Raw genomic sequence first — 24,098 nt, forward strand, 5'->3', positions numbered from 1 at the left:
ATAATATTTTTGCAATAAATAGACATTGACTCACCAAGGTGTCCTGCTGTACTGCACATACCACCAAATATGCGTTTTCCCTGGGTCTTTAGTACTTTATCAGAGAGAGTTCAGAGTTGTTACAAACCCCTCAAGCTCTGTCTAGGGGGGAAGTAAGAGGATAGTATAACAATTTGAAATGGCAAACAGACACTAAAAGAAAGAACACAACAAAACAAACACACCTTAAGCTAGAAACACAAAACAACAATATCTAACTCCAATCTAAGAACAACAAAACACTGTCCTTCACTACCTACTCTAATAATCAAAACATACAAAAGTGGGTGTCCGCCAGAGGTGTCAATTCCAGGTTCAGAAAGTAAAAGTCCTCACCAGGATTTTTCTCAAGCTTGCTAGATCTTCTAATTAGTGCAATCCAGGTAAAATTAGTGGAATCAACACAACCCAGGAAGCCTGAGCAAAATCCTGGTAAGGTCTTTTACTTTCTGAACCTGGAATTGACACCTCTGATGTCCGCCCCATACCTAATGAATCTAAACAAGATAAGGCCTACCTGGTGGATATGTAGGAGCGTGCTCATCCTTATCCTTACCAAAACCGACAAAAAACAACATAATTCCAGAGGAACACCAATTGCAACTAAATTTCAAAACTCAATTCCATAGAGCTACATGCCTCATAGCTCAACCCTCACTCCATAGCTCAATAAACATTTTAGGTTAGAGCAGCATGGCCCAAGCTGCTCTTCCTCTGTGGTCTCTCCCTCATGTCTTCTTGTGTCTTCTTCCTCTACTGGCATCCGTCTTAAAAAGGCAAGCAATGAAACAAATATTTATGCCCAGAATTTACTGGGGTCAAAACTGTCATAGTTTTCTAGTTACTTCTCCCTGTCAATATAGTTCATGTAGTTGTCAGTACATAAGATTTAGCATAAAAGTTACCAAAAAGTTTTTTGTCCTTGACCCTGCTCCAGATACGCTTGACCCTCCTCTTGTCTACCTCTGTCTCCAACTCAGAGATGCCAGAGGGCTCTGTGGTGTCATAGCAGCACCCCTCCGAGCACTCCAACTCTTCATTATAGGAGGGAGCCTTGAAGGAAGCTTCGCGGAAGCTCTCTAGTTGGCAGACCCAAGGGTGCTAGTCTTCCTGACTGGGAGAGGAGTACTCTACCCAGCAGAAATACCCAGAGCCGACACACAACAGAGGACCAGGGATCTCCAGGGATGGGGTTTCCACTCCTTCCCTGCTTCTTTTTACTCTTATTAGCCAGGGGAGGAGCCATTTTGGAGCCCATTAGGACCTTGGGTAGAACCGGTGAGCTGAGGCTGAGACCACATTGGTGTCCTCTGGCCACAAGACCAATGAAGTCCGGCCAGAGGCAAGCCAGCTGGTCCTCTCTCTCTCATATGGGGAGTCACCACCTCCTCATCCTTCTTTTAATGTGCATGTACCCCTTTTCTGTTTCTAGGAAACAGCAGTCTGGTTTCTTGTTATTCTGCTATTCAGACTTGTTCCTTGTTTATTTTCCTTCTTATTTAATCCTCGACATCTCTATCTGGTAATAACTGACCACTCAAATCTCCAGTACCTTCAAACAACCAAAACCTTAACTTCTGCCAAGCCAGGTGGTCTGTTTTTTTTCCTCCAGGTAAAAGTTTACCATCACTTTTTGACCTGGATCAAAGAACACAAAGCAGACACCCTGTTCAACCCTGTTCAACTCTGAAGCTACATCCACTAGCCAGGAACCCATCCTGTCTTCTACCTGCAAGCCATCAGATGGGACCTCCAATGAGGTATCTTTGAGGTGAATCCTCAACCAAGCTGTCCAAATCACCAGTTGTATGTAATGCCTCTGAGGCTCTCCTCTCAACACATGGGTCCGACAGCGTTCGACTTTATCACCAGTCTCCCGGTTTAGATGGTAATACCACCATTCTTTCAATTGTCAATTACTTTTCTAAAATCGTTAATTTCATCCCTTTTCCAACTCTCCCTACAGCTCTACAGATGGCCACTCTCCTCTTCCATCACATTTTTTGTCAGTAAAAATTGCCAGAGGACAGTGTCAGATTGAGGGGTTCAATTTACATCGCACATCTGGTGAGATGTCTTGGACTGATTTGTATCATAGTGAGCCTGATCTCTGAAATCTGTCAGGCTAATGGTCAATTAGAGTGGGTTGGCTGTCAAGAGCGTCCTGACACATGGAGCACTTTCATGCCCTGGGCCAAATATGCCCAGAATTTGCTACATCACTCCTACTCCTACTCATCCATATTGCTTATCCAGTTTGAGTGCATCCTGGGTTCTCAACCACCACTGTAATCCTGGAGCTCAACAGTATTTTGGTTTCCATCTGGTGATCCAGAATGTATTGGAGGAGACACATCTGCAACATCAGAGGGCTACAGCTGTGTTTAAAAAAATAGATGATGGAAGGAGATCCATTTTTTCCAGCTGGGGCATCATGTGTGGGTGGTTACCATGGATGAAAGGTGGGAAGATCGACCCCGCCATAGGACCCCCTACACCATCCAAAGTCAAATGAATTTAGTCATCTACAGGATCAACTTACTTGTAGGCAGCCAACCGTCCTTGGTGTTTCATGTGTCCTCCTTTAAACCATTCACAGCCCTTTTAATGTCCTCTTTCAGTTTAATTCCCTCATGGGCCTGGATTCATTGCTTCACATTGAATGACCTAAGAAGACTGAGCAAGCCTAGCCATTATGCCTTTTTTTATTCATTATTTTATTTTGCCTTTACTGTTTGTAAAAAAACATTTTTGTGTTCCTGCACTCCTGCTTCTCAAAACTGAGACAACAGTGTGATGTCATTTGCCCTCCATTTGTTTATTAACAAGTAGTTGGGTCTTATTTTATTTTCCTTCAGCCTACAAGCTTCCTAGTGGAAGTGTTGCTGAGTTTTCCATTGGTGTAAATATTAAATATGTACACTAAGTATATCATAGATCCATCATAAGTACATTCATTACTTTTTATGTGATTCCATTGTTTGTCCAATAGTTTTTAAATTGCAATGTATTGGAAGTGAATCTAATTAATTTCAGTAGATTTTAAAATTATTTTTGCTAATTTATTATTCAACTGTTCATTCATTTTTGTTCTGTTAGTTTTGTCAGTGAAGTGTGGGCAAGAAACACCTCGGGTTTTGTTGAAGTTACTTTTTGGGTTTACCTTTATGTTGTAGTGTAGTAAAAAGTAATAAAAAAGTCATAAAATCTAAGAAAGAACCTGGCATGTGGGGGCAGGTTAGAATTTATTAGATCTCAAAGATCTAATAGATTTAGATTTATTATTCTCAAATATGAAATCGTCACTTGCTTTTCTTGCTTTTGTTTCCATAATTTGTTTTAATAATTTAAACCTATTACATCATCTCTGTGATTACTTAAAAATCAATAAACATAAACAACATTTAAAAGGACACTAAACAAATTGTGAATAAAAACTGAATGCAATGATGTAGAGGTGCCAACATCTAATATTTTATTCAGAATAGAACACAAATCACAGATCAAAAGTTTAAACTGAGAGAATGTATCATTTTAAGGGAAAAATATTTTGTTCCAAAAAAGTTGGGACAAGGCCATTGAAAAAGAGTCTTTGTGCTGATCTGGTGAACGTTGGAGGTTGGAAGCTCCGGTCAAAGAGCAGGGCTCAGAGAGATTTTGGTTATCTACTTTTGTTTATTGAACATGGAATTCCACGAGGATTGGATGAGAGAGGGATAATGCAGACATGAATTTGTATAGGTGTCCGAAAGGATATGTGTGGGTATTTGTATGTGTGTGGATGTAATTACAAGGAAAACAGATGAATTACTCAAACAGTACATTCAATCAGTTACTACAAGTATAAGCAAACAATAACTCCAAAATTAGTACAGTGACATAAACGGAGATTAATCCGATGAATGAAAGTTATATCTAACAGATCACCGATCATGTGTAGATAAACTGAATGATATAACAGAACACATGTAAATTACTCAATCGCGCGTAACAAGCTAACAAAGGCTACTGAATTTCTCCCGCACATGTACGCTAATTAGCCCGCTAGCTAAATTGACATTATAACACCGATTGAAATAATAATGGCTCGCATCAACCTAGCACATATATCACATATATCTCGTTGCAGCGTCTACTACATTAGTACCAACAGTATTGAACTCACTTTTGATGCATTGACGCACAACTTTAAGATGGAGATGAGATACACCACTGAACAAAGTTATCTCTCCAGTCCTTCTGGTAAGGACACACTGGTGCTGTGCATGCACACTCTACTAGCCCAGACTAATATACGGCAACGCAACGAGAACATATAAAACAACACAATAGAGGGGCAGTCTTTCATACATGGCCACCCCCAAATTTAGTGCTAAATTTGTCCTTATACTGTGCTTTAAGTCTCTGGATTGTCCTCATCATCTGTCCATGCCGGTAGTCTGACCAGTCATGCAACCGGTCGTAGATATGTCCAATCCTTGACCTGCACTTCTGCTGTATGGACAATTCCATCGCCACCCGGGTAAACATTAATCACCCGACCAATGGGGCATAAGGCTTGTGGCAAATTGTCCAAGTCCTTATTCAACTTCTGCAGCTTCTGAAGATAGGGCAAGTGATAATGAATAAAGTTAAACCAGAAATGGTCTGCTAGTTCTTGACTATGTCTTCAGCGTCGTCTACCGAGGATATATATTGCTTGTGGGAGCGATGCATCTTGTGGACCCATCAGTAATAGATTTGGTGTGATTGGGTCTGGATCAATTACATCTGATGAGATATATCCTAGTGGTTTTGAAATAATGATGCCTTCCACCTCAGTCATGATGGTGCGTAGCACAGTCTAGGTCACCATCTGTCCTCCCAGGACCACATGTAAAGCAGCTTTAACAGACTTGATCTCTCTCTCCCACGTGCCACCGAAGTGTGGAGCATTTGGTGTTGCCTGAGTGAGTCCTCAAGCAAGGCGAAGGCTTCTTGGAGTTCCACAGCTCCACCTCTGAAGTTTGTGCCTCTATCCGATAGGATCTCTAAAGGTTTACCCTTCCGGGCTACAAACCTTCTCAATGCCATCAAGAATGTGTCTGTATCTATACTCTCTAGTATGTCTAGATGGACACAGCCAGGGCCGGAGTGGGCCCCTTTTTTCAGCCCGGGAGTTTCATGCCCAAATCCGGCCCAAAATTATTTTTCCCTCCCAATCGGCCCAAACTAGAGATTGACATGAGCCGGCCCATCAGGAATCCTTCCGAATCTCCCGATTAGCCACTCCAGCTCTGGACACAGCTCGTCGTCATACATTTAAATATGATCCCTCAGCGTTTCTCTATACGCCGTCCAATCTTGACACTATAACGGCCAAAACAGTCTACCCCTGTAGACCAGAAAGGTGGTTTAAACAGAGTCTGGCAGGTGGTAGATCAGCCATCTTGGGGATCACTGGAGTAGCTCTCTACCTGTGACAGTTGTACTGGTGTTGTCTGATTGCCTCTCTACCCCATAGGAACTCACCAAAGACACGTTCTGCACCAGTAACTCTCCATCATATTTTTGAATGAGCAGCTGCACTACATGGTGCTTAGTGTCCAGCACTATTGGATGAATGGTATCTGGATCTATGTCCTCTTCTAAGTCTTCCTCCTGCAAGAGCAATCAGGCAGCTTTGCAGGTCACTGACCTGTCTGTAGACAGGGTGTCTAATTCTTCTGGAAAACTTTCTTTCTGAGCCTGTTTGAGCAGGTAAAGTTCAGTAACCAAGACATCCGCGGCAGTCATCTCAGCAGCATCCTGAGGGTTGGCCGCCCTGTGAAGGAACTCATGAGTGACATTCAAGAGAGCTGACCAGGTTTGGATTTGTGTGAGATCGGGTAGCTTAGGATTGCTGACTGTCATATTCCCAAGGAATGCACTTCTCTTCTCTTCAACATCCTCCTCTGGAAGTTTTAATGTGGGTAATATTGGCCATGAGTCCTTATGTTGATGGAGAAATGGTGGGCCATGCTGCCATCAGTGCGGGTGACTCAACCCAATTAGAGTCTTTCCCCTTGTGAAGTCATCTGCTGGGTTATCCTCTGTATTCATATATCTCCAATTGGTTACTTCAGTGACATTTTGTATCTCAGAGATCTGTGTGCCTACAAACACCTTGAATTAGACAAGAATTAGACTTAAACCAATTTAGCACTGTTATTGAATCAGACCACAGTGTTATGTCTCCGACAGGAATATCTAACTCCTGCCAGCTGTGCTCTAGTTGCACAAAATTTTAAGCACGGCATAGATATGTTTATGAGGAGCCACCCTGGATCTCGCTATAATGAATGACACGTGTACGTGTTCTTGTATACACTGCGTGCGAAGATAACCTACAGAACTATAGGTTTGTTCTGAGGCATCACAGAATATGTGAGCTTCTATCCTAGACCCTGCATTATCTGCACAGGGAGGACAGTAGCATCAAAGTATCTCCACTGAAGGTAAATGTTTCAGCTCGGCTTCCCATGTCCTCCATCCCTCTAGCAATCCCTCATTAGGTATGTGCTCATCCCAGGTTATTTTTGACTTCCAGAGATCTTGAACCAGGACTTTAGCTCTCGTCGTGTAGAGTATGAGGTACCCTAGGGTACTGCGTTGCTAGAACTTTGTTTAAGTTTCTGAGAGTTGGCTCAGAATACTCTACAGGTCGATGCCTGTAACCCAGGCAGCCTGTGAGACAATTCCAGCGCAGACCGAGAGTTGACTCTTGTGGATCCTGGCACTGTTCGGAGAGCCACAATTCTGTATTGGTAGTTTTAGCCTCAGTTGGAAGATGTTCTACTACAGCTGGAGTATTGTTGGCACTCTCTCATCTCAAATCCTCCCAGAGCCAATTATCCATGCAGCCGGTCTACGAGGTCTCTAGCCGCATCTACAGAGGTGAGACTTTGGAGGCAGCTGTCCACATAGAAAGGTTGTTCTATTGACTGTACGATGTCATCGTTGCCTTCTCTGTGCTCTCTCACATGGTACTGAAGTGCATAACCGATTCAAGCTGGCCGAGGGAGATCCTGAGCGAGAACAATGGAGCCGGCAAGAAACACCGTCGTCGTCGACCCCGGGGGAAAAGGGCAGGCATCAGGAACAGGCTAAGGGCTAGAGCACATCGAGTCCCCCAACCCAGTGTCCTGTTAGCCAACGTCCAGTCCCTAGAAAACAAACTGGACGACCTCCGGGCGAGAGTAAATTTCCAGAGAGACATCCATGACTCCGACCTCCTCTGCTTCTCTGAAACATGGCTAAACTCAGCGGTACCGGACCATGCCATCCTGCCGGCCGAGTTCTTTACAGCCTACCGCATGGACAGAACAGAGGAGTCGGGGAAATCGAGAGGAGGTGGGGTGTGTGTGTTTGTAAACAACCACTGGTGCGGCAATGCCAGCGTTGTTACCCTCGCTCGCTCCTGCACTCCCAGTCTGGAACTACTTGCTCTCAAGCTTTGTCCATTTTATCTCCCTCGAGAATTCACCTCGGTCATCATAATCACTGTCTATATTCCACCCCAGGCCAACAAGGACATTGCACTGTGTGAGCTTCATGATGTTCTCACACAGTTTCATACAAGACACCGGGACGCTGTTATCATTGTTGTTGGTGACTTTAACAACGCCAACCTCCAGAAAGCAGCGCCGGAGTTTTATCAACATATAAAGTGCCCAACCAGGGGCGACAGGACACTGGACCACTGCTACACCACGATAAAGGACAGCTACAAGGCGATTTCGCTTCCTCCATTTGGAAAGTCCGACCACACCACCATTCTCCTCATGCCGGAATATAAACACAAACTAAAACAGCAGCTTCTGGCTAAGAAGGAGGTGCGGCACTGGACCGACCAATCAGAGGGTGCCCTGCAGGACACTCTGGAAGATGTGGACTGGAACATGTTCGGTGTTAGCGCTGCTGACGACGTCAGTGTACTTGCAGACACTGTTGTGAGCTTTGTGGGGAAACTTGTTAGTGACACAATTCCAACCATCACTGTGAGGACTTTCCCCAATCAGAAGTCGTGGATAGACAAATCTGTCTGCAATGCTCTGTCAGCTCGCACAGTAGCGTACAATGCAGGACTGATCAGCAAGAACATGGACGAGTTTAAAGCCGCATCATACGGAGCGTGCAGGGCGGTAAGGCAGGCAAAACAACGCTACGGGAAGAAACTAGAGTCACAGTTTCAGCAGAGTGACTAGATCTCTGTGGCAAGGGCTTCGGACAATCACGGATTATAAAGCCCCGATCTCTGGACTGATGAGTGCGAACGGGATGCTGGCGAACGAGCTGAACAACTTTTATGCTCACTTCGGAGCTGCAGCCAGCAGTGCTAATAGTGGCGCTGACGGCGCATGCGCAGTACACCCCGGAGATCATCAGCCGCTTGTCATCACGGAGATAGATGTGAGAAAGGTGTTTAGAGGAGTAAACACCAGGAAAGCTGCAGAACCAGATGGGATTTGTGGACATGTCCTAAAATCCTGTGCATCCCAGCTCGCTCCAGTATTTACTCTGATCTTCAATCTCTCTCTCTCGCAGGGGATCGTACCATCCTGCTTTAAACAATCCACCATTGTGCCAGTCCCAAAGAAAACCCAGCCAACCTGCCTAAACGATTATCGCCCGGTAGCTTTGACATCATTGGTGATGAAATGTTTCGAAAAACTCATAAGAAACTTCATCACCTCCTCACTACCGAACCATCTGGACACACTACAATTCCTGACTTGAAGTCTATCTATCACAAAAGGTGCTTATCCAAAGCCAAAAAGATCGTGAAGGACCTCAGTCATCCGAACAACAAACTTTTCTCCCTGCTGCCCCCTCAGGTAAGCGTTTTGGCTCCCTAAAGGCAAGCTCAGAGAGGATGAGACTGAGCTTCTTTCCTACAGCTATTCAGACTCTGAACCAGGTCTAGCCTTGACTATTCATATCCTGACCCGTCCTTGAACTTTACAGTGTTGCGTGTTGCACATTAAACGCACTTGCACTTTATCCTCATTTAACTCGGTCACTCATTTCTTGCTGCTGACATTTTTATAATATTGTAATTTTTCATATTTTTATATTTTAAATCTTATATTTACTTATATTTTATATTTACTTATATTTTATATCTTATCATTATTTGCTTACCAACTGTCAGGTGTTGGGGATATGTTGCTCAAAGCATTTCACTACTTGTTGTACCGTGTATAACTGTGTATGTGACTAATAAACTTTGATTTGATTTGATTGGACCACACCTAATGAAAGTACATACATAACCACTTAGACAATCTTTATTGTCATTCATTATACACAGGTGTATGCAGAAGGAAATTTCGTTGCATTTTGTATACAGAGGAAAGTTACTGATAGTTATTTATAGTATCACAGAATTTAAATATAAAAATCAGATGTAACCAGATGTAGACTACACCTATACATGCTCAAGGGGAGGGGCCCGGGGTTAATATCACAAGATAATAATTGAGACACAACTGAAATTTTAATCTAAAAAACGTTTTTTAATCAAAATAAACAGAAAACTATATATTACAAATATATTTTCAACAAGAGTGCTGATGCTTTTTGTATTGATCAGCGCCAGCAGGCTTGACAAACAGTCATAAAACCTTTTGTGAACCTGTTCTTTTCAGTCGCAGCACTATTTTCAGTGAATGTTAGTGCCTAAGGACTTGATTTTTTAAACATGAATTTGAGGGGCAACTGATTTTAATGCAGCACCCAGTGTGCATTCTTGTCTTGTCTCTCTTGTCTCTTGAGCGATTTCCAATTTTCAAAATGTATTGAGTACTGTAACTGTAAATGTTCCTGAACAGTCATAATAGGCATGATATTTACATCTCCCCTTGGTCTGAGGATGGAGATGATTGGAACCTTCAGGGTGCAAAGTATCTTACCTATAGGTGTGAGTATGTACAGTATGTACAGGTCCTTCTCTGGTTAATAATTTACAGTTCATCATTAGCTGGTGTTTTCACTGCATTTGCAACAGGAATCTGATAGTTGTTTCAGACTTGGCAGCATGTTAAAAATGTAAATGTGCCATATTTGCCAATTGCAATTTTCACCCCAATCGAAATTTGTTCTCTGCATTTCCCCATCTGTGCAGTAGGACACACACACACTAGTGATCACTAGGGGGGCTGTGATGCACACATGCCCAATGCAGTGGGCAGCCCTAGCCCAGTGCCCGTGGAGCAGTTGGGGTTAAGAGCACTGCTCAAGGACACTTCAGTCATGGCTTAGGGCCAGGGAATCGAACCCACCACCCTCCAGCCAGTCACAAGACTAACCACCAGACCATGTCTGCATCTGAAGTCAGTAAACATCTGGGCAGTTTTTGTTCACTATTTTAACAGTCACAAAATTAACATACAAACTGAATACACTTCTAAAAAATGGAAAACAGAAAATCAGTCAGTAATAAGAGAAATATTAGTTGTATTAATGCGGAGTACATTTATCTACGGTCTTTTGTGAAGAGAGAGAAAGAGTTTTAATGATCCGAAGTGCAAGCTTTCTGAAATATTACTGTATGAATTTGTTTTTGCATGTAAAACCATCAGGCAGATAACAGTGGTGGACGAAGTACACCAACTATGTACTTGAGTAAAAGTACAGTTACCTTGCATTGAATATTACTCAAGTAAAAGTAAAAGTATTGACCTCAAATTTTTACTTGAGTAAAAGTACAAAAGTATCTGCCTTCAAAAATACTTAAGTATTAAAAGTAAAAGTAAAAACTTTTTTTTCTTAGCGTAATATCAAAACCCCTAGGCCTACTCGACCAACAAGTGAACAATGAAACAGTGCCTTACATTTGCCTAGCAAACACAAAATACTCAAAACTATATTATATTTAAGTAAGACCAAGTGCTTTTGGAGCAACAAAAAAAAGCATTCATTCAAGTTTCATTATTTTGTTTTTCATTTATTTCAGTTGTCAAAAAACTAATAATAACAAAACACCATCACAATAACACAACACTTATAAGTGTGTGTGTGTGTGTGTGTGTGTGTGTGTGTGTGTGTGTGTGTGTGTGTGTGTGTGTAAGGGTTGTAGGCATGTTTGGGTAAACTGAATATGTGGATGGATGGGCTGCATACAGTGTGTCACAGAAGTACACCCACCCCTTACATTTCTGCAGATTTGTAAGTTTATCTTTTTATGGGACAACATTAAAGTTAACAGCCATCATGCAACTTATATAACCGCTTCAATTAATTTTTTACAGAAATTTCACTAATACAGCCATGTTGTCCCATGAAAAGATAGACTTACAAATCTGCAAAAATGTGAGGGGTGTACTTACATGGCTACATAGAAATTGACCAAACTCAACTCAAAAACTTTCTGTTCCTCTTCAGTAAGAGCTGGTTTTCAAAATTTTTTGCATCTAGCCGTGCTCGCCTAGGACTGAAAATGAGCCCTGCTGTACTGAACAGGCGCTCACACGCTGCTGATGCAGGCAAGGCCGTGTTAAGCTTCAAAGACAGCTTGCATACAGCAGGGTACGACTTCAGTACATCCTTGTGGTCAATCTTTGAGGCAAGGTAACCCTCCAATTGCTTCACACCTTCTTGACCAGCAGACTTCTTGAAGCTAGCAAAGAAGTCCTCATCATCCGATTCACTGGAACCATTAGCTGGGGACAGGTGGGCAGAGTCTTCTTCCAGATGGCCCTTGATGTAATCCATGCCTGAAATAGACATGTCAATAAATAATTAGATTATTAATTTGTGTGCGTGTGTGTGCGTGCGTGTGTGCGTGCATGAGACTAGTTAACATTACTCCTTTTCTGGCATAAAAAAGGATAATTAAATGTTGACTTGCCTCGTTGTATGAGGTCTTCGTCACACGTCCACGATGTCTTAAACTTTGGGACAAGGATGGCAGCAGCAATGAATTCAGGTTCCACAAGCATGTCTGCAAAGCGGTGCTGCAGGCCCTCTTGAACGGCATCCACCAATGGCTTGCAGTATCTGCTAGTGATGCGGATTTTGTTGAGCTTTGTGATGAGGAGCGTCAAAGTAGGCAGGAGCCATCCCATCTGAACATCACTTTCTCCTTGAAGAATGTTGAGGGCTTTGCTCATTGGTCCCATGGTTCTGGCATACTCCTCCAGAAAGGCTATTTCAACTGAGCTCAACCTAAAAGACAACGACAAAACATCAATTAATGGGGTCACATGTTTAACTGTGTGTGTGTGTGTGTGTGTCTCAAAGTACTGGGCTGTATGCATGGGTTACAACATTTAGGCCCATCATAGAATCATAGATTATCTCCATGCAATGTTGGGATTGATACATACTCCAAATTTAACCATTTCATTTCATTCATGAGCAGGCTGGACCGCTCTACAAATGAGCCTAATGCTCAGAAGCTTATTCGTCTATGATCAGGGGAACACTGGTATGAGTGCATATCAGCCTTCCTTTAAAAATATATGTCTATTATACTGTAATGTTATGTATAGATGTAGTATGTGATTTCTTTCTTGTGGGCTTCAAATCTGTAATAATGTTTATAATAGGGATGCACCGAAAATTCAGCCACCGAAAATTTTCGGCCGAAATGGCTTAAATTAGCATTTTCGGTTTTCGGCCGAAATACTTTCATCACCGAAACAACACAGCCGAAACAATGTGTTGTGATGACGCAAGCAAAATTTGCCTGCACGTGTTTATTTGGATAAAGCTAGCAAAAAAGTTTTCCAGTGATGGCGCCAAGGAAAAGGACATTACACCAAAAATTATGGAACTCGTTGCCTTAGACGATCAGCCGTTCTCTGTCGTAGGGATTTCGTAGGCTAATAGAGAACATTGAGCCCCGTTATGTTTTGCTGAGCAGACGACATTTCTCAGAAGCGTGTTTACCTGAGCTATTTAATGTTGTTGCAACTCACGTCACGTTTTTATGAGAGAATTTATATTTATCTTTCAGGTCAGTCAGTTATAATTAAATTTAACTCGTATAAAATACATATATTTCTCCTCTCAGATAAAAACGGTCTGGAAGCGAGTTAAATTTAATCAGTGGTCGGCCATTGTCAGCGTTATCACCGTTAACGGCCCACCACTAATTTTATTTTATAATATGCATTACTGTAATGTCAGTGCTAAATACATATTTTCAAATCAAATTTTGTAGTTGATTTATTCTTTGAATAGCAATGCTTTGATTTTAGTGAGGTTAGCCATAAATCCAGTGTTACTAATAATTGGCATAATGTATTTCGGTGTTTCGGTTTTCGGCTTTCGGCCTTGGTTTTCTCATTTTCGGTTTTCAGTTTCGGCTAAGAATTTTCATTTCGGTGCATCCCTAGTTTATAATAATAACTTTACTGGTGTAGCACAATTCTTACAGATTATGAAGAATTTCACAAACAAAAATACATTTGAATCAGAGAAAGCATGCAGAATGTCCAAAAATAGTACTTACATGGGCAACTTGAGTGCAGTGAATAGGGTCCTCAGAGCTCCCTCTCCCTGATCTTTCACAATGCGCAGGATTCTCTCGACTGCAAGAAGCAATGAATTCCACCTTGTTGCATTGGGACGAATTAGCTGAATTTTGCACACATCTTCCACCATCTCTACAGCAGTTGTAGCTCGTCCGCACTTATTCCACAGTGCATAACATTTTGAAAATGTTGATCTTGACAGCCGTTTGTACGAATCATTTGAAGTTGCCTTTTCAGCATCCACTGTGGAGACCAGATTTAGCAGGTGGCAGGCGCATCTGTGATGTTTTGGGAGCTGAAATTGCAGGCCGTCATCTTCATTTAAGATGGCTGTGGCGTCGACAAAATCCACTTCACCTTCCAAATGTTGGTCTTCATCACCCATCTCCTCCCCATCATCTTCAGACTCATCTGAAACAGTGGCATTGTTGTTTTCATCCTGTTCTCCATACATTCGGAATGCCTTCAAAAAATTTGAACCATTATCTGTCGTTGAAAAACAATGGAAACAGGCAACACACCCAGAGTAAAAAGGTAAAGTAAAAGGTCCTTTATTCAAAAAAATGGACCTGCCATATAAAAGCCTACCGGTTTCGGTGACCAAATCACCTTCAACAGGGCTGTAGAGTTATGGCAAGTGACACAATCCACAGAGCTTATAAAGCTCAAACAAATGATGATGTCATCTGTGATGTCCAATCCGAGGGCACTTTTCCCCCGGGACCGTACCATCTTACTGAAAAGGGGGGGGGGGGGGAGTGGAACCTGGCCTAAATCTAAAAGACAAGAAATACTGCAAAAACAAATAGTGATGGACAAATTACAAGAAACATTTAAAATCTACCTCATCATTGAGGCCAGGATACTTGTCAGCTTGCAGCCTAATGATCCATCTAGTTTCCTGTTGTGCCAATTTCTTAAGACGGTCACCCCCTCTAACCAGGGGGGCCACTTGTTCAATGCCAATGATGCTAATGGCATGAGAGGTTCTTTCTGAGGCGAGAGAGAGGTGTTTGGCCATAGCGTAATCTGTGTTCTTTTTTCTAATGGCATACTTATGATCCCACAAGCGATCACGTAGCCGTCTTTTGGTCTGCCCCACGTAAAAAACCCCGCAGGTGCATTTCAACAGATAAATGATGAAGCAAGAATTACAGTTAATAAACTGTCGAATCTCATACTCTCTCCCTGCTGTGTGTGTTTTAAAAAATTTACACTGTTCCACCTCATTACAGTGATTACACTTAAAGCATTTAAAACAACCTGTCGGTTTGGAGAGCCAAGATGCAGTGTTGTTAGTTTTAAAATGGCTGTGAACCAGCTTGTCCCTCAAATTAGGAGCTCTTCTAAAAATGCATCTCGGGGTGTATTGGTGGAGTGGTGTAAGGGAGGAATCTGCTTTAATGATTTCCCAATTATTCATAATAATTCTCTTAAATTTATAGGATAATGTGTTGTAAGTGGAGATAAAATTGATATTCATCCCTTTATCAACATTTCGTTTACGGTCTATGGTTAAAAGGTCACTTCTAGCTTTGTTAAAAGCTGTTTCCCGGGCCTCTTGGATTACAGTGGTGTCGTAACCTCTTAGGGTGAATCTATCTTGCATCATGTTGGCTTGTACACTGAATTCATGGTCTGAGCTACAGATGCGTCGTGTCCTTAAAAATTGGCCTTTCGGGATGTTTCGTTTCATGAAATGTGGATGAAATGAATTACAATGTAAAATAGAGTTCACATCAGTGGGTTTACGATATAAGGTAGTGTTAATCCACCCATTGAGGTCTCTATATAGGGTAAGATCTAAAAAATGAATGTCTGATTTGGAGTGCTCTAGGGTCAGTTTGACACAAGGGTGTGTGTTGTTAATGTAATCATGGAATGCTAGAAGATTGGCTTCAGTGCCTTTGAATAAGATAAGAATGTCATCAATATAACGACCGTAATATATTAAATGATTAAAAAAAGGATTGTTGGTCTTATTGTAGACGAACTGGGCCTCCCACCAACCCATGAAGAGACAAGCAAATTGGGGAGCATATTTGGAGCCCATACTGGTGCCGCACAGCTGTAGGTAATAGTCACCATTGAATGTAAAATAGTTGTGGGTCAGTGACCACTCCAGTAATAGTAGCAGAAAATCCCTCTCTCTCTCCTCAGTATCATTATTTTCTAAATAAAACTTAACTGCATTTAGACCTGAGTCATGTGATATATTGGTGTATAGAGATTCTACATCCATACACAGAAAAAAATCAAAATCCACACTGTTGAGACTGTTCATGACAATTAACACCGATGTAGAATCTTTGATATAGGAGGGCAAGGCCTCCACCAAAGGGCGTAAGTGATGGTCAATGTAACTTGATGCTTTCTCTAAAAGTGAATTGTTAGCTGATACGATGGGACGGCCAGGGGGCGCATTTCCCTTGCCTTTGTGTATTTTGGGTAGAAGGTAGAGTGTGGGGGTGACTGGATTAAAATTGCATAGAAATTTAAAAGTGTTTTCATCTACCACTCCTGATTGTTTGGCATTTTCCAGAATTTTATGATATTCATTCATCATACTTAGAGTAGGGTTGAGGGTCAGTTTCTGATAGTATTTCGGATCATTCAATTGTCTTTGAGCCTCCTCAACATATTGTTTTTTGTCCCACACCACTACCGCCCCACCCTTATCTGCTGGTTTGATAATGATGTGTTCATTGTCATTGAGTTCCTTGATAGCTCTATATTCCTCTTTGGTAAGGTTAGAATAGTGCCCAAAAGATTGTTTCCCCGTTTGTATAAGTGTTTCAATGTCATGATCAGTTTTTCTTTTAAAAGCTGTCAGGCTAGCATTGTTGCATACAGGATAAAAGGTGGACTTAGGTTTAAAAGTCTTAGACCTAGTTGGTGTATCCACAACCTCATTGTTGCTGTTATCACTATACCATAATTTCAGATTCAAATTGCGGTAAAATCTATAAAGGTCTATTTTGACCTCACAGAGGTCCGGACCCGTGGTGGGGGAAAAGGTAAGTCCCTTGGATAGGACCTGTATCTGTGCTTGCGACAATGTAAAGTCAGTGAGGTTAACCACATTTAAGTTCTGGTTCCGCGCCCTGAGTTCTGTCCCCGTGGGGAAGGATGCGGTCTGTCGTGGCTGCGCAGTCTGTGATGGTGTGTAGCTCCTCTTCTTACCTCTTCTTGTCTTGTTGGTCTTTTTTTTGGCTTTGCCCCCAAATGTGGCCAGTCCTCTTCCAAAAAAGAAGGTGTGGATGGGGCTGATTTAGAAACGTAAGAATCCTGCTGTGATGTAGAAGGTTCCTTGTCCCAAGATGTAGAGGCCTCTGGTCTGGGCCTATTGTTCCACTGTGGTCCCCTTGATAGTCTGTGCCACTGATACACATGATTTTGGGCATAGTCAGTTTTATCTCTTTTCATTTTTCGTACCTTGATGGTCTTTATTTGTTCCTCCAGCTGTTTGAGCCCCGCTGATATCCTCTGTAGAAAAGGAGTGGTAGTGTTGGTGTCTCTCTGTTGCAGTGAAGTTTCAAAGGCCTCAATTAATTCAGCATTCTTCAATTTTTCAGCTTTGGCTTGTTGGATCAAAAGGAGGATGAGATCCTGGGAGCACTTGTTTAAAATGGCTTCCCATCTGTTTTTGAAGTCAGTGTCATTTGTTGCAAAAGAAGGAAATTTGTTAATTCTCAAACCTCTGGGAATGATCCCTTCTCTCCAGTAATCTGAGAGTGACACAATGTGCATGTGGAGTTTTAGGTCTTTTTCCTTCAATTTTTTCAATTCAAAGAAAGTGTGATGTACATCATCATCTGGTGTGGTTGAATTTGTCACAGGTAACAAAGTGTCAGCAACGATAATATTCTGACCTTCCTCTTTGGAAAACATAAAGGTATTGAGAGTCATGTTGCACACACAGACTGTAGGTAGGTCCGGTGCTACCTGACCAGAAAAAACGTGGGGAGCGCCGCTCCTACGATGATTCAGCAAAGCAGTGGGACAGGTGCTCAGGTGCTAAAGGAGTTCTTCAATGATGTTTGTTGGTGGTGCTCCGTGGACATAAGAGTCAGCAATGAAAAACAATGGAAACAGGCAACACACCCAGAGTAAAAAGGTAAAGTAAAAGGTCCTTTATTCAAAAAAATGGACCTGCCATATAAAAGCCTACCGGTTTCGGTGACCAAATCACCTTCAACAGGATATCATCAAATTCTGGAAAATGCCAAACAATCAGGAGTGGTAGATGAAAACACTTTTAAATTTCTATGCAATTTTAATCCAGTCACCCCCACACTCTACCTTCTACCCAAAATACACAAAGGCAAGGGAAATGCGCCCCCTGGCCGTCCCATCGTATCAGCTAACAATTCACTTTTAGAGAAAGCATCAAGTTACATTGACCATCACTTACGCCCTTTGGTGGAGGCCTTGCCCTCCTATATCAAAGATTCTACATCGGTGTTGAATGTCATGAACAGTCTCAACAGTGTGGATTTTGATTTTTTTCTGTGTATGGATGTAGAATCTCTATACACCAATATATCACATGACTCAGGTCTAAATGCAGTTAAGTTTTATTTAGAAAATAATGATACTGAGGAGAGAGAGAGGGATTTTCTGCTACTATTACTGGAGTGGTCACTGACCCACAACTATTTTACATTCAATGGTGACTATTACCTACAGCTGTGCGGCACCAGTATGGGCTCCAAATATGCTCCCCAATTTGCTTGTCTCTTCATGGGTTGGTGGGAGGCCCAGTTCGTCTACAATAAGACCAACAATCCTTTTTTTAATCATTTAATATATTACGGTCGTTATATTGATGACATTCTTATCTTATTCAAAGGCACTGAAGCCAATCTTCTAGCATTCCATGATTACATTAACAACACACACCCTTGTGTCAAACTGACCCTAGAGCACTCCAAATCAGACATTCATTTTTTAGATCTTACCCTATATAGAGACCTCAATGGGTGGATTAACACTACCTTATATCGTAAACCCACTGATGTGAACTCTATTTTACATTGTAATTCATTTCATCCACATTTCATGAAACGAAACATCCCGAAAGGCCAATTTTTAAGGACACGACGCATCTGTAGCTCAGACCATGAATTCAGTGTACAAGCCAACATGATGCAAGATAGATTCACCCTAAGAGGTTACGACACCACTGTAATCCAAGAGGCCCGGGAAACAGCTTTTAACAAAGCTAGAAGTGACCTTTTAACCATAGACCGTAAACGAAATGTTGATAAAGGGATGAATATCAATTTTATCTCCACTTACAACACATTATCCTATAAATTTAAGAGAATTATTATGAATAATTGGGAAATCATTAAAGCAGATTCCTCCCTTACACCACTCCACCAATACACCCCGAGATGCATTTTTAGAAGAGCTCCTAATTTGAGGGACAAGCTGGTTCACAGCCATTTTAAAACTAACAACACTGCATCTTGGCTCTCCAAACCGACAGGTTGTTTTAAATGCTTTAAGTGTAATCACTGTAATGAGGTGGAACAGTGTAAATTTTTTAAAACACACACAGCAGGGAGAGAGTATGAGATTCGACAGTTTATTAACTGTAATTCTTGCTTCATCATTTATCTGTTGAAATGCACCTGCGGGGTTTTTTACGTGGGGCAGACCAAAAGACGGCTACGTGATCGCTTGTGGGATCATAAGTATGCCATTAGAAAAAAGAACACAGATTACGCTATGGCCAAACACCTCTCTCTCGCCTCAGAAAGAACCTCTCATGCCATTAGCATCATTGGCATTGAACAAGTGGCCCCCCTGGTTAGAGGGGGTGACCGTCTTAAGAAATTGGCACAACAGGAAACTAGATGGATCATTAGGCTGCAAGCTGACAAGTATCCTGGCCTCAATGATGAGGTAGATTTTAAATGTTTCTTGTAATTTGTCCATCACTATTTGTTTTTGCAGTATTTCTTGTCTTTTAGATTTAGGCCAGGTTCCACTCTCCCCCCCCCCCCCCCCCCCCCCCCCCCCTTTTCAGTAAGATGGTACGGTCCCGGGGGAAAAGTGCCCTCGGATTGGACATCACAGATGACATCATCATTTGTTTGAGCTTTATAAGCTCTGTGGATTGTGTCACTTGCCATAACTCTACAGCCCTGTTGAAGGTGATTTGGTCACCGAAACCGGTAGGCTTTTATATGGCAGGTCCATTTTTTTGAATAAAGGACCTTTTACTTTACCTTTTTACTCTGGGTGTGTTGCCTGTTTCCATTGTTTTTCATTGCTGACTCTTATGTCCACGGAGCACCACCAACAAACATCATTGAAGAACTCCTTTAGCACCTGAGCACCTGTCCCACTGCTTTGCTGAATCATCGTAGGAGCGGCGCTCCCCACGTTTTTTCTGGTCAGGTAGCACCGGACCTACCTACAGTCTGTGTGTGCAACATGACTCTCAATACCTTTATGTTTTCCAAAGAGGAAGGTCAGAATATTATCGTTGCTGACACTTTGTTACCTGTGACAAATTCAACCACACCAGATGATGATGTACATCACACTTTCTTTGAATTGAAAAAATTGAAGGAAAAAGACCTAAAACTCCACATGCACATTGTGTCACTCTCAGATTACTGGAGAGAAGGGATCATTCCCAGAGGTTTGAGAATTAACAAATTTCCTTCTTTTGCAACAAATGACACTGACTTCAAAAACAGATGGGAAGCCATTTTAAACAAGTGCTCCCAGGATCTCATCCTCCTTTTGATCCAACAAGCCAAAGCTGAAAAATTGAAGAATGCTGAATTAATTGAGGCCTTTGAAACTTCACTGCAACAGAGAGACACCAACACTACCACTCCTTTTCTACAGAGGATATCAGCGGGGCTCAAACAGCTGGAGGAACAAATAAAGACCATCAAGGTACGAAAAATGAAAAGAGATAAAACTGACTATGCCCAAAATCATGTGTATCAGTGGCACAGACTATCAAGGGGACCACAGTGGAACAATAGGCCCAGACCGGAGGCCTCTACATCTTGGGACAAGGAACCTTCTACATCACAGCAGGATTCTTACGTTTCTAAATCAGCCCCATCCACACCTTCTTTTTTGGAAGAGGACTGGCCACATTTGGGGGCAAAGCCAAAAAAAAGACCAACAAGACAAGAAGAGGTAAGAAGAGGAGCTACACACCATCACAGACTGCGCAGCCACGACAGACCGCATCCTTCCCCACGGGGACAGAACTCAGGGCGCGGAACCAGAACTTAAATGTGGTTAACCTCACTGACTTTACATTGTCGCAAGCACAGATACAGGTCCTATCCAAGGGACTTACCTTTTCCCCCACCACGGGTCCGGACCTCTGTGAGGTCAAAATAGACCTTTATAGATTTTACCGCAATTTGAATCTGAAATTATGGTATAGTGATAACAGCAACAATGAGGTTGTGGATACACCAACTAGGTCTAAGACTTTTAAACCTAAGTCCACCTTTTATCCTGTATGCAACAATGCTAGCCTGACAGCTTTTAAAAGAAAAACTGATCATGACATTGAAACACTTATACAAACGGGGAAACAATCTTTTGGGCACTATTCTAACCTTACCAAAGAGGAATATAGAGCTATCAAGGAACTCAATGACAATGAACACATCATTATCAAACCAGCAGATAAGGGTGGGGCGGTAGTGGTGTGGGACAAAAAACAATATGTTGAGGAGGCTCAAAGACAATTGAATGATCCGAAATACTATCAGAAACTGACCCTCAACCCTACTCTAAGTATGATGAATGAATATCATCAAATTCTGGAAAATGCCAAACAATCAGGAGTGGTAGATGAAAACACTTTTAAATTTCTATGCAATTTTAATCCAGTCACCCCCACACTCTACCTTCTACCCAAAATACACAAAGGCAAGGGAAATGCGCCCCCTGGCCGTCCCATCGTATCAGCTAACAATTCACTTTTAGAGAAAGCATCAAGTTACATTGACCATCACTTACGCCCTTTGGTGGAGGCCTTGCCCTCCTATATCAAAGATTCTACATCGGTGTTGAATGTCATGAACAGTCTCAACAGTGTGGATTTTGATTTTTTTCTGTGTATGGATGTAGAATCTCTATACACCAATATATCACATGACTCAGGTCTAAATGCAGTTAAGTTTTATTTAGAAAATAATGATACTGAGGAGAGAGAGAGGGATTTTCTGCTACTATTACTGGAGTGGTCACTGACCCACAACTATTTTACATTCAATGGTGACTATTACCTACAGCTGTGCGGCACCAGTATGGGCTCCAAATATGCTCCCCAATTTGCTTGTCTCTTCATGGGTTGGTGGGAGGCCCAGTTCGTCTACAATAAGACCAACAATCCTTTTTTTAATCATTTAATATATTACGGTCGTTATATTGATGACATTCTTATCTTATTCAAAGGCACTGAAGCCAATCTTCTAGCATTCCATGATTACATTAACAACACACACCCTTGTGTCAAACTGACCCTAGAGCACTCCAAATCAGACATTCATTTTTTAGATCTTACCCTATATAGAGACCTCAATGGGTGGATTAACACTACCTTATATCGTAAACCCACTGATGTGAACTCTATTTTACATTGTAATTCATTTCATCCACATTTCATGAAACGAAACATCCCGAAAGGCCAATTTTTAAGGACACGACGCATCTGTAGCTCAGACCATGAATTCAGTGTACAAGCCAACATGATGCAAGATAGATTCACCCTAAGAGGTTACGACACCACTGTAATCCAAGAGGCCCGGGAAACAGCTTTTAACAAAGCTAGAAGTGACCTTTTAACCATAGACCGTAAACGAAATGTTGATAAAGGGATGAATATCAATTTTATCTCCACTTACAACACATTATCCTATAAATTTAAGAGAATTATTATGAATAATTGGGAAATCATTAAAGCAGATTCCTCCCTTACACCACTCCACCAATACACCCCGAGATGCATTTTTAGAAGAGCTCCTAATTTGAGGGACAAGCTGGTTCACAGCCATTTTAAAACTAACAACACTGCATCTTGGCTCTCCAAACCGACAGGTTGTTTTAAATGCTTTAAGTGTAATCACTGTAATGAGGTGGAACAGTGTAAATTTTTTAAAACACACACAGCAGGGAGAGAGTATGAGATTCGACAGTTTATTAACTGTAATTCTTGCTTCATCATTTATCTGTTGAAATGCACCTGCGGGGTTTTTTACGTGGGGCAGACCAAAAGACGGCTACGTGATCGCTTGTGGGATCACAAGTATGCCATTAGAAAAAAGAACACAGATTACGCTATGGCCAAACACCTCTCTCTCGCCTCAGAAAGAACCTCTCATGCCATTAGCATCATTGGCATTGAACAAGTGGCCCCCCTGGTTAGAGGGGGTGACCGTCTTAAGAAATTGGCACAACAGGAAACTAGATGGATCATTAGGCTGCAAGCTGACAAGTATCCTGGCCTCAATGATGAGGTAGATTTTAAATGTTTCTTGTAATTTGTCCATCACTATTTGTTTTTGCAGTATTTCTTGTCTTTTAGATTTAGGCCAGGTTCCACTCTCCCCCCCCCCCCCCCCCCCCCCTTTTCAGTAAGATGGTACGGTCCCGGGGGAAAAGTGCCCTCGGATTGGACATCACAGATGACATCATCATTTGTTTGAGCTTTATAAGCTCTGTGGATTGTGTCACTTGCCATAACTCTACAGCCCTGTTGAAGGTGATTTGGTCACCGAAACCGGTAGGCTTTTATATGGCAGGTCCATTTTTTTGAATAAAGGACCTTTTACTTTACCTTTTTACTCTGGGTGTGTTGCCTGTTTCCATTGTTTTTCATTGCTGACTCTTATGTCCACGGAGCACCACCAACAAACATCATTGAAGAACTCCTTTAGCACCTGAGCACCTGTCCCACTGCTTTGCTGCATTATCTGTCGTTGTTCTGACAATTTTGTGTTGTATGCCAAATTCAGAGTGGATCTCATTTAGTGAACTTCCCAGGACATCAAAAGTGTGTGAGCCTTTCAGTTGTCTGCATGCAAGTGCAACAGAGCATCTCTCCAGGGTACTGGGGTCCAGCCAGTGGGCAGTCACTCCTAAAAAACCCCTTCGCCTTGTGCTCCAACAGTCTGTTGTTGTAGCAATGACACTGACTGTGGACATTGCTTCTTTGATGTTCCTCTTCATGTCAAGTGCGGCGTCATCAATCCTTCTTCGCAACGTTGTTCTTGACATTAGAGGGGCATTGGGCTGAAGATCTTTCAGAAGCTCCTGAAAGGATGGCTGGTCCACCACGCTGAAGGGCTGGAGACTCTGAATCACGAAATTCATCACAGCTTGGTCCACACTTTTTCGATTAGCTACTGTTTCAACTAATTTCAGTTGCTTTGTAGGCCTAGATGATGAAGCATCTTCTGTTTTGGCTTTTCTCTTCCGTGGGGCTGTCATGGACAGGTATCTGGGTAATTGACTTGCATGTTTTCTCTGAGGAAAAAAAAAAAAGAATGATAAGAACCACACGAC

The 24,098-nt window shown here is 42.0% G+C and overlaps 3 protein-coding genes across 3 annotated transcripts in view; 2 read left to right on the forward strand and 1 right to left on the reverse strand.

Annotated features, from left to right (window-relative positions):
* Positions 1-2,331, forward strand: part of LOC143509622 (calcium-activated potassium channel subunit alpha-1a-like) — a 59,661-nt gene extending 57,330 nt beyond the window's left edge. Inside the window, exons 19-20 of the mRNA XM_076998475.1 lie at positions 1,732-1,799; positions 2,164-2,331. Coding sequence (XP_076854590.1) covers positions 1,732-1,799; positions 2,164-2,331 — 236 coding nt within the window. The remainder of the gene's footprint in view (positions 1-1,731; positions 1,800-2,163) is intronic.
* LOC143510489 (calcium-activated potassium channel subunit alpha-1-like) overlaps positions 1-24,098 on the forward strand; it is a 51,483-nt gene that overhangs the window by 3,959 nt on the left and 23,426 nt on the right. The gene's annotated exons all lie outside the window — the stretch shown is intronic.
* On the reverse strand, positions 11,251-14,215 carry LOC143510490 (uncharacterized). The gene is made up of 3 exons (XM_076999885.1): positions 13,517-14,215; positions 11,909-12,225; positions 11,251-11,774 (listed from the first exon to the last, which is right to left on the reverse strand). The coding sequence occupies exons 1-3, from the start codon at positions 13,990-13,992 to the stop codon at positions 11,413-11,415; spliced, it is 1,155 nt and encodes a 384-aa protein (XP_076856000.1). The 5' UTR covers positions 13,993-14,215; the 3' UTR covers positions 11,251-11,412.

This window comes from Brachyhypopomus gauderio, chromosome 3 (assembly GCF_052324685.1).
Source record: "Brachyhypopomus gauderio isolate BG-103 chromosome 3, BGAUD_0.2, whole genome shotgun sequence".
NCBI lineage: Eukaryota > Metazoa > Chordata > Actinopteri > Gymnotiformes > Hypopomidae > Brachyhypopomus > Brachyhypopomus gauderio.